At 31.8% G+C, this 11,632-nt stretch overlaps 1 protein-coding gene across 2 annotated transcripts in view; it reads left to right on the top strand.

Annotated features, from left to right (window-relative positions):
* Positions 1–11,632, top strand: part of Kcnt2 (potassium channel, sodium activated subfamily T, member 2) — a 360,773-nt gene that overhangs the window by 320,738 nt on the left and 28,403 nt on the right. For both annotated transcript variants that reach the window (XM_005375111.2, XM_005375110.2), the window contains one exon: positions 5,802–6,102. In XM_005375111.2, the coding sequence (XP_005375168.1) occupies positions 5,802–6,102 (301 nt within the window). The remainder of the gene's footprint in view (positions 1–5,801; positions 6,103–11,632) is intronic.

The following is an 11,632-nucleotide window of genomic DNA, read 5'->3' as shown; positions in this document are numbered from 1 at the left end:
TTTTTGGTTTTTCTCCGGTACCGGGAACCGAACTCACGACCTTGCGCTTGCCAGGCAGGCGCTTTTGCTGCTGAGCTAAATTCCCAGCCCCAGATGTGGAACATTTTTTGATATATTTATTTTCCACTTGCATTTCTTCTGAGAAGTGTATATTCATCTCAGATGCCCATTTTTGGATTGGATATTTAAATTTGAGGAGTCTGATTTTTTTCAGTTCCTCCTATGTTCTAGATGTAAGTGCTTTGTCTGAAAGACTCCTGGCTAAAAGTTTGCCCACTCTGTGGGTTGTCTTTTCACTCTGTTGGTAATTTCTTGTGTTATATAAAACCTTTTTAATAGGATGATGTCCCAGTTATTGATTCTTATATTATTTTCCTGAAGAACAAATATTTCCTAGGGAAGCCTTAATGCTAGTAATAAATGCTATTTACCATTAGAAAGTGGCAAGCATAAACACATAAAATAAAATAAAGTAAAAAAATAGAAAATGCATTTCAAAGCAATGCAACTTGGTGTTTTCTATCTTGCCTTAGATTATAAACCATATAAATACAGTATACTGAGATTTAGGAAATTGGTGAAATATGTTTTGATTAAGTTTTTGTAACAAAAATTTCCGGTGCATAAAGAACCAATAGTCATGGTACATATACCTTTAAATTTAGACAATCTGTCCAATACTGTTTTATTTTTATGACTGTAGTACATATTTGTAGTACATATGGACTACATTCATCGTAGGGGTTGATGTATGTGAATACCATATCTTAATCTCTTTTCACCTTATTCTTCTCCTCTCTCTTCCATCTCCTATCACTTCAAAATTCTTACCATTTAATTTCTTAATAGAAAACATAGAAATTCTTATGGAATGTTAATCTAGCACATCTGCACTGATTTTATTCTCTGTTGTTTTCTTCTTTAGCAACAGTTCTGAATGTCTTCAATTATAAATCAGATAGCATCACATGAAAATATTATGATGCCTATAAAGCTATTGTTAAGAGAGTCATGAATGCATATTATGAAGTCACTTTCAATCAAGTCGGTGAACTGATTTATTTTAAAATACCGCTTTCTCTCATAGATTGTATAGTAACCCGTGACATGAATAATGGTTCAATAAAAACCTGAAAGAAAGTTGAATTGAATCATTTTGACTGGTGTTTACATCTGGGTAAAATATCAGAGAGAATAATGGATATATTTTGTGAATCTGGTGTTTTCTTCCTTTGCGATACCAATAAAATAATCCAGCTATGTTAAACATAAGTAACATTTTATTATCTAAAAATGATTAGCTCTTATTCTTGTAAAGAGATACTTTCAGCCTTCTTTCAATTGTATTAGATTTAATAAATACTTGGAAAAGTATATATATATTTTTAAACTGCTAACATTTTGAATGTGTAATAAAATTTTGGAATAGCCATATGATTTTTTCATTTTCCAATTAAACAGTAATATTTATGTATATCCCCAAATATGTGTGCATATATGCATATATATATATATTCCTAGACACATTTCATAAAAATATGCAAACATATTCCTTTCATTACCATTAAATTTTTCAAGTTAATGATTATATTGTGTTTCTGACAATAAAACTTTTGAAAATGCAAGCCAAGTCTAAGTATTCATAGAAATAGTAAAGAATAATTCATAGAAACAGTGTAGAATAATAATCATCTACTTTTGCTTTAAGTACTTTTTATCTTCTATAGATCCATTAAACTTAAAGAAAGTTTTATTTCCAAGAATTACTTTACAGCGCTCTTATTTCTTGTGAACTATAATCAGTGACAGAAAATTGTGCCAAAATACCTCATTACTTCAATTTTTAATACTCACTTTTCACTTTTATTACCTCCATTATTACTTTTTTCTTTTCTTCCTTTTACTGTTCTTTCATGAGCATTCATAAGCAATACTCTAAGCTACATTTATTGGGCATTTCACAAGTCAGGCAGCTTCTCACGCACCTTGCCCGCATTATCATTTTGCTCTTCTCAGAGCAACTTAGAATAATAATAGTAATATAATGATCATTTTTTTTCAAATAGGCAGATTGAAATAATATTAGAAAATGTAAATTATATAACCCAAAACAAAACAGTTTTAAGGGGAAAAACTAGTATTTAAATGTAGTGCTGATGCCAAGACACATTTAACCACTTTGACTCCCAGTTCAAGAACAGGTCCTACGGTCGGGAGACTACAGCCCTCGTACTGTTCTCTTCTATTGGTTCATGATGCTATGTTTGAAACCCAAGGGAGTTAAAACCAGAAAGGAAATGACATTCAGAAATTAAAATTATAAATGGGCCCCTTTAGAATACATTCATATGGGCCGGGGATATAGCTCAGCAGCACAATCGCCTGCTTGGCAAACGCAAGGTCTTGAGTTCGATTTCTAGTACCAATAAAATAAAATAAAATACAATGATTCACATTCAGCATGTTATGAATAATAAACTTTTTTTTTTGTACTAGAAATCAAATTTATGACCTTGCACTTTCCAGGCAGAAAGTATGCCACTGAACTATGTTCACAGCCCTAATAATTCTTTCTTTTATACATTATTATTATATGTGGAAGTTAAAGCTGACACTTCCATAGATTAGAAGATGAGGATTGCTATGATCAAAAGCTGGGAAACATTCAACATTCAAATTTGTAAATATTAAAGCACAAAAATTCTATGTACTTTTCATGGTGTGATGTTGGAAGGATGGAGGCAGAAAGGCACATTCTAAGCATGTAAAGAAGAATTTACGAACTTTGGTTTCAGATTTCTTGAAATTAATTTCCAAATTCTTCTGATTCTTTCTCAGCAGTTAAAATACAGTTTACATAGAGATGTTACTTGTTTTCTAAAATTTTAAAATAAAGGATTTCTGATTTTCCATGACATTCACATGTAAAGAATGATATTAGCGGGCTGAGGATTTAGCTCAGCAGCACAGCGCCTGCCTGACAAGTGCAAGGTTGTGAGTTCAATTCCCGGCACCAGAAAAAAACAACAGCAACAAAAAGAATGATATTACCTTCCTTAAAGATTTCAAAATAATGATGAATACCACATTAACTTCAGGTCATGTTTTATATGTGTTCTTTATGTAACACGTGATATGCATGACCAAGGGAAGCATTCACAAAGGAAGATTTTTCAAACTGCCTAAAGAGAAGTAAATCTTCATCTTTATCCCTAAATATTTATTATCTTCATATTCTACCACTTGAATTATGAGTGACATTATATGAATTTAGCATCTTGTGATTTGTTCTTGATAATTACTACTATTTTTATACATTCACAAGAAATCACACTATTACAGTTACTTATGACTAGAGGCAATAGCAGAGATACCTTCAAATAAAATTGAGATTATAATTTATTTCTACAAATATGAGTGAACTGAATGAAATGAATGAATTCCTATATTTTTATTTCTACTACAAGTACACATAAATTACTGAGCAAAGTATGCTTTACTGATAGTAGATATTGCTCTATTATATCCTTTATTCCCATAGAAGAAATTTTTTAATATAGTAGACAAGAATAGCATAAGTTAAGTCTGATAAAGGTATTCATTATTACAGAATTATAGTGTTTAAAATTTATTGCTTCTGTATTAAGTTCTGGTAGGTAAACTATAGTTTCTAATTTTTTAAAATCAAATTATTTGTTATCCTAGAGATATGGAAATTAGATTAATTAATTTTGAGGTCGATTGAATACAGTACTCTTCTGTAACAGAAAGGAAAATGAATATTTGATTGAAATTAAGTGGCAACCACTGGAGATCGGTCTGCCCTCTGAGGTGGAGGCCCCAGAGCTCAGACCCATGCTACCAGTTAGTCCAACAGGAATGAGAGGGCTTGGGGCATGGTCTGCCTTCTCCCTCTGGCCAGACCTTCATCTCCATCGAGGAGTCCTGGGTAATCATGACTATGGAGGAACAAGAAAACAGTCTGTTGCTAGTCACCGGTGCAAGTCTCTCGGTCCTTCTTTTCAATCCTGGCCTTCCTTCCAGCCATCATACCTCAGTGAAAGGAGTCACTGGTGAGGAGGTAATATGCTATTTTTGACAACCCTTAGGCTGTAACTACTTATTAGATCCTTCTTGCATATCTCTGTCTTCCTGAGAAACCACTTTGAAGATACCACCACGTATTACAGCAGCCATTGATATTTTCCTACTAATCTATCCATAACTGTGTTAAGTTTGTAATGTTCCTATCCTATTTCATAATGTATGTTTATTATTATGTGTTTCCTACAACAACCATTGAGAATAGTTAATGATTTTTCAGTAGCTCACTCATGTATAGCTCTATTTATTTTCTTTAGAAGCCACTTTGAAGATACCAAAGTATAGCACAACAACTCTTGATAATCTCCTACCTCTTTTGTCTGTAACTCACTATTATTTGTCTATTTGTTTTCCTGAGAAACTATTTTGTAGATAATAATATGTAAAACGATAACCATTGATAATTTCCTACCATTTTGTCTGTAATTTGCTAAGTCCCCCCTATTATTATGTTATCCTTCTTTTATTCTTTAAAATAAAAAATAAATAAAAAAAGAAATTAAGTGGCAATAATTGTCTAGCTTGTTCCCAAGAGATATATATGAGGTAATGACTGAGACTCCATAATTTATATTCGCACTTATAAAGGATTATATTAAAAGATTATATTGGATCTACTTCCTGACCTTACATAACTTGGTAATTTAAATTCTATTACTTTGAAAGCCAGCAATACATACATGTTATAGCTGAAGGTCAAGCTTCCATCCATAGAAGGGATTAACAGATTAATGATTGCTGCTCAGAAGTATGTACAACAGAATTCAGAAAACTGTTTCTTTGCATGTGCATGTCTTTACAAAGTAAGACTTTCTGCTCTGATGGGTGTTGTTTTTCATATGACTTCCTGGTAAGAAAAGTAATATTACTTAATCAAAAAACTTACTTGTGAAGAGCTTCTAATCAGAGGAGAGATTCTTCCTGCAAAAATTAGATTCTGTAGCAAACCTTAGAATTGACTTTATGAGTGAGTTCATTGATTTCCTCTGCTATGAAAAATAACCTGGTTTAAATTTTAGTTGTGATTCTACAATGTGTTTGTGATTCATTAATTTTTACAACATCTTTTAATTTTTGATAGTTCTTGAAATATGGTTTAATATCATAATCTGAAAAGCATTTTATGTGGTGTCTTATGAATGCATGGATTAAAAATGCTTTTTTACTTTTTTCTGGGATATATGAGAGAGTTAAAAAATTCACATTGTATAAAAGCATTCCAGCATCACATTGAGAAAGAGCAATAATATAAAACCTTTGAAACATCCTTAATTATAAAAATAATATTTTTCACAATAGATGTTTAAGTTGCATGAAAAATACTTATAGTATATTTGGAAAAGAATAGCATGGACTTTATTTGAATGAAGTTATAAAATGTCTATTTTGTGTGCTTCAAATACCTGTACTAGTAGACATTTATTTTCAAAATTCTTATACACAAAAATTAAATATTTTCAAAAGAATTTCCACAGAAAGATGCAAATATTTTATTTGGTTCATATATAAGTTCAATTAATTCTATAATATTTTTAGTATAGATGGTCAGAATTGAAGATTATGATGTTGCTCTTTCTGTGGAAGCTTTCACAAGAACATGTGCGACTATGATGAGATTTTGTGAATGGATAGTATTTCAGCTCCACGCTATGATCATTCCAAAAATATCTGATTATTCATATCTGTTCTCTTTAAAGTCTCAAATATCTATCAGTGTGGAAGAGTGGGAAGATACCAAAGACTCCAAAGAGCAAGGGCACCACCGCAGCAACCACCGCAACTCGACCTCCAGCGACCAGTCTGACCACCCCTTGCTGCGGAGAAAGAGCATGCAGTGGGCCCGAAGGCTGAGCAGAAAAGGTCCAAAACACTCTGGTAAAACAGCTGAAAAAATAACCCAGCAGCGACTGAACCTCTACAGGAGGTCAGAAAGACAAGAGCTTGCTGAACTTGTGAAAAATAGAATGAAACACTTGGGTCTTTCTACAGTGGGATATGGTATGCTCTTTAAAACTACTGTATTTATGGATTTGTGATTTCTTGCCTTGGTATTTATAGAGTTGGCTCTGATTTAGTAAAGAATTGCATTTTTTCACTTCACAGGTCAATTTGTAGGGACTAGTTGCACGTATCTAATCTTCTGTGGAAAGTGTAAATGATAGTAATGACAATAAAATTCTAAACTGTTTAAATATTTATTTAGTGCTTGAGGCACTGAGGCACTATTCTAAAATCATTAGATGAATTATTTCAATTTTTATTTTCACAAAAATTCTGAACCAGATTTTCTGTTCCCATTTTAGAAGTAAAGAAACTAAGTCAAAATGACTTGGTATTTAGTTTGTTCTTAGCAGAGATTTATATCTAGGTCTGTCAAGCTCCAAAGACGCTCTTAGACACACACACACACACACACACACACACACACACACACACACAGAGCTTGATATACAGTGAATTTGAGGCATAGGCAAGCAACTAATGCTACCAGACATGGATGAATCATAATCGTCTGACAAATTGTGTTTGGTTTCTTGTGGTAAAGAGTCTTTAAAAACTTTAAATTTGAACTGTAACTAGGTTTATAACTAACTTTATTTCATATCACCTGTTCTGTCCATAATTATTAAGTTCTTATGTCAATCTGTAATTACCATGTAGACTATATTGAAACAGTGTGAATAATTAATACAAAAATATTTTTAATATATCCTCACGGTACAAATTTAATTTTAAAAGAAATTTTATTAACACATAGTAAAATTCAATTACTTATATAGGGATGTAAATAGTGTAGAAAGGTCCGATTACATTTATTCATATATATATATATATATATATATATATATTGTCTTGGGTAAGTTAGGACCAAAGGTACTGTATCATGGAGTCATACAAGTTAAGGATAAAATAGAATGCATTCTATATTTACTCTCATTTTGTTATTTTAAAGTCTCATCTTGAGACAATGTTCATAGTGAGAAATTTTAATCATTAAATTAGAGTTTAAGAGAGATTATTTTTGTTTCTTTAAACAAGGAAAAACATACCTTCCTCCAGAGTACTTACACTTATATCAGGGACTATACATATTTTCTTATTACACCTTATAACTGATTACATAGAGGTGTCTCATTTTATTCTTAAAGAATTTCACTGTTAGATTAAAGACTTTGGTCAAAGACATACAGCTGAAATGTGTTAGAGTCAGGATATCACATGTATTGAAGATTGTAATTACAAAGAGTCCTTAATAAAATGTAGAAGCCACTCATTTGTGACTAGTAATGGTAGTATAACCAAAATTAATGCCTCATATCAAGAATTACATTTAAAAGAAAACAAATGATCTATTTTTAAAAATTGACTAATGGCTATTTCCCAATTCAATAACATAAATTAACTAAATGACTAAAATCTTATATTCATGACTAAAATCCTATATTCAAGCATTAGTTATTACTAAGATACAAATGAACACATTCTAGTAAATAGTTGCTTAGACATGTTCTAATTGTTTTTAAAAATATTTCCCCCTACAATGATTCTCTAACCAGGGTGGAAGTTAGAATTTGACTCTTACAGACAAAAAAAATGCATGAATTGACTTTATTGGGAGATTTATCTGAGAAATGGTGTCTTTGCATTTAAGTATCTGTATGATTAATTTCTTTTATAATTTATTAATGTCATACAATAATCTTTAGAGAATAGGAAAAAAAAAAAGATATTCTGTCCACCCTTTTTCTCCATTTCATTTTTTTCTTTTTCTCTCTCCATTCTATCCATTTACCCATAAATGCATCAATCTATTCTACAACCATACACTGAATACCTAATAACACAGTGGTTACAAAAATGAGATTTGAAATCTAATATAATCATGGGCTTCTAGACCTCTCCATTGATTTCTAGTTCCTAGTAACTTATTCATTGAACAAATGTTATTTAGCTATGCATTGGTATTCTTCTACGACCTGGCAATAAAACACTATTCTGACAAGACCTCCATATTTATGAAATTTATATTCCAGTACCAGGCCAGTAGCTGATTCAATTACTTACTGTCTGGGAACCTGTATTTTTATCTATGAAGTGGAAGTACCAATGTTTTTATGCTCGATTTGTTGAAAGAAACAAATGAGATAATAAGTAACAAAATGTTTAGCCAGTATCTGGCATTCCCTAAATACTGTAGACATCCTGAAGATTTGTCTGACAACTATATGTGTGCCTTACTTTATACACTAAAAAAGGAACTATTTTAATTCACCTTAAAAATTAGTTTTTTTTTCCTTTGGGTGGCGGCAAGTTAACCATGACTCATAGTGTGACTTATTCTGAATAGGTCTAGCGGTTTTGAAACATTGAACAGGTTGCTTCTATTCTCTGTATGAGGAATATAAAGGAGAGGGAAAGGAAATAATCAAAAGATGACACTTTAAGGCTCTGCTTTCAACTACTGAGTGTGTAATGGTGACATTCATAGAGAATAGAGGACAAATACTTTGATAATGCATTTGATATAAGTATATAGATGATTTCTAATGGGTGAGCATTTGTAAGGATCTGGACTTTTTTAACATTGATGTTTAATAAAAAGAAATGAGCTCTCTGTGGTGGACTCCATGTGTAGCATCATGAAGACCACTGCAAGTGACAGATCATGTTCTCATTTTCTATTAAGAAGTATTAAAAATAAGTAAAAAGATCAGCCATGGTCCAATAAGAAAAAATGAAATTGATATGAAACATTATCTCAGTTATTTTTCTAATAATCGGGATGATTAAAGAAGTAGGGATACTAAATGAAGTAATGATTCTGTATACATTTCTGTAGATATTTGGATTCTGTATACATTTCTGTAGATATTTGGATCCTTATGTAATCCATACATGGACATTGGAACTTGACATATTAATAAATTGATGTAGCAAATGGTTCTGGGAAAAAGAAAAAGAAATGATGTGTATATATATATATATAGAGTCAGGCCTTTAGTCACCAGTCACCACCATATGGATTTTACTTAAAGCGGTAAATAATTGCCACATGAGTGATTATTAGGGAAATCTCAAAAGTCACATTTCTGGAATACTGAGGAAATAATTGTCAAATGAACAAACAGAGAAACAAATAAGAGCTAAAGTGTGTAGGTCTGAATCAGCCAAAATGTATGCCATAGCATAATACTATGGAGAAGACTTACTCTACATTTTATGATGGCATGGACTTTTTTTGTAACTTGAGAGGGCTAAGTGGGATCTGGCTTGTTCAGAGGCATCTCTTAGACTGGTTACATTTAGGCATAAGAAGTTTTATATATTATTCAAAATGCTGTACTGATAGTATGCCCTGTGTCTTCAATGACAAAAAAAATGCAGTATTGGACTCAAGCAATAGAAAAAAAAAACTAGAGAAATAAGAGAAACTAATTTATTGTGCCAAATTAAATGAGAGTATAGTGATATGTCACCAGTGACTTTGATAAGGTTAGTATCACTTTTTTTAAGTAGGAAAATCTATTGGTGAATAGGAATGGGGGATGGGGAATAAGAATAGCTCCTGAGAGATAGGAGGGGTCCTGAATGAATAGGTTGCCCATGGTATCACTTTAATACATAAAGAGCCAGATTTGGGTATGTTGAAGAATAATATTAGGTAAGGATTTAGATAGAATAGGTTTAAACATATTTGTAAAAACTAGCATTGGCTAGAAGGAGCAGAAAAACTAGAAGCTAGTGTGGTTTAAACAAGGATGAGGATTTTATTTCTCTTGTACAGCAAGATGTTTCACCTGAAATAGTGACAATTTAGTCTTCTGTCTTGTTATTCTATCCTGCTTCTTAACAAAAGCTGTACTGTGGTATAAAAATGAATGTTGGTCTCTATTTTGTCCACATTCCTCCCAAAAGGAAGGAGGAAGGGACAAGAAAAGACTTGTGCTTTCAATTAAAATATATTACCAAATAGTGGTATTTTTACTCTATCTCATTTGCAGATATGACCACTAATCTTGCTATGCTGTCTTGATTGGATTAAGAAATATCTAGAAAATTGCAAAGTATAGATTTGGGTGCATCTGGGTGTGTTCTGCACGTATGAACTTAGGTACTACATATGGTACCTTGCTCCTTTCCTCTTGTGCATGGTTCCCTGCTCTATTTCCTCTTTGCCATGAACTAAGCAGTTTTGCTCCACCAGGCCTTCAGCCATGATGTCCTTGCCTTGGAGCTGGCTGACTATGCACTAAAATCTCTAAATGTGAGCCAAGTTGAGTTCTCCTCCTTCAAGTGTGGGTGGCAGGTATTGTGTGCAATTAACAAAAAAAAATATTGACACTGCAGCAAGAATGTATGTTTTACGTTTAACGGTCCAAATCTATATTAAAGAGGATATGAACAATGGGTATCAGGTAATAACAAGCAGTCTCCACCACAGCTGATAATTTCTGGAGAAGTTTCATTGTGAAAAGAAAATGAAAAGTACAGAGATAGCTGAATGGGGAAATGGAGTGGGCAAGGATGCTTTTTTTTTTTTTTTGAACACCAGAGAGATATGAGTAAGCTTAAAAAAAGTACTGAGCTATCTGTAAAGAGTAGAAAATGAAAGTGAATATAGTGGAGAGATCTTTGGAAATTGTGAATGCACAATCAAATACATTTTTTTTTAAATCCAGTAAACTTATACATGTCTTGGCAGGAAGTGGAGTTGAATTTATATTACATTAAGGGGTAAAAACATCTTCTAAGAAAGGCAAGTGTAGCTTGGGATATTTCTAAAAATTTTCAGTCTTGAAAGGAAAGATATTTTTTCTATGGCAGGTTACCCAAATATTTTGATTTAGTTAATATATAAAATTTCCTCAAGAGGAGAAAAGAAGGGAAAAAATAATAATAATAAATACATATATATGTATACGATAGTTAAGATAGTTATACTAGTAATTGCTATTAGTTCATTGAAAAGAAATGTTTATGCCTATGTTGTGTGATCAATTTTTATGCCCATATCTTGTAATCTGAGCAACTACTTTGAAGATAACAACACACAATGTAATAAGCATTGTTACTCCCCTAAAATCTTGTTTGAAAGTTTATACTATTGTTTATTTTTCTTTTCTTTAAAATAAAATTTTTAAAATGGACATGTTAAGCACCTGCCTGGCAAGCACAAGGTCCTGAGTTTGATTCCCCATTCCAGAAAAAAAAAAAAAAAAACAAAGAATGGACATGAATAAATATAGATTAGAGCCTAATTTTACCTAAAGACTGCTTCAGAACCAGCAATAGCCTGCTTCAGAACTTACCAACTCATGTACTGTTTCACATGTATTCCAACCCTTGCCTCATACATTAATTTAGGTAAATTTTGTACATAATATATTTCATGTTATGCCTTTATAATTTAAGGACTAGTTTGCAGAATATAATCTTATGCCATTTTCATACTTTCAAATAGTTATTTAATATCACCAAATATCCATTTGATGATCAAATTTCCAATTATAGCACAATTTTTTTTTTT

This window comes from Chinchilla lanigera, unplaced genomic scaffold (assembly GCF_000276665.1).
Source record: "Chinchilla lanigera isolate Chin_1 unplaced genomic scaffold, ChiLan1.0 scaffold00005, whole genome shotgun sequence".
In the NCBI taxonomy this organism is placed as follows: Eukaryota; Metazoa; Chordata; class Mammalia; order Rodentia; family Chinchillidae; genus Chinchilla; species Chinchilla lanigera.
This window is presented reverse-complemented; position numbering and strand designations above follow the sequence as displayed.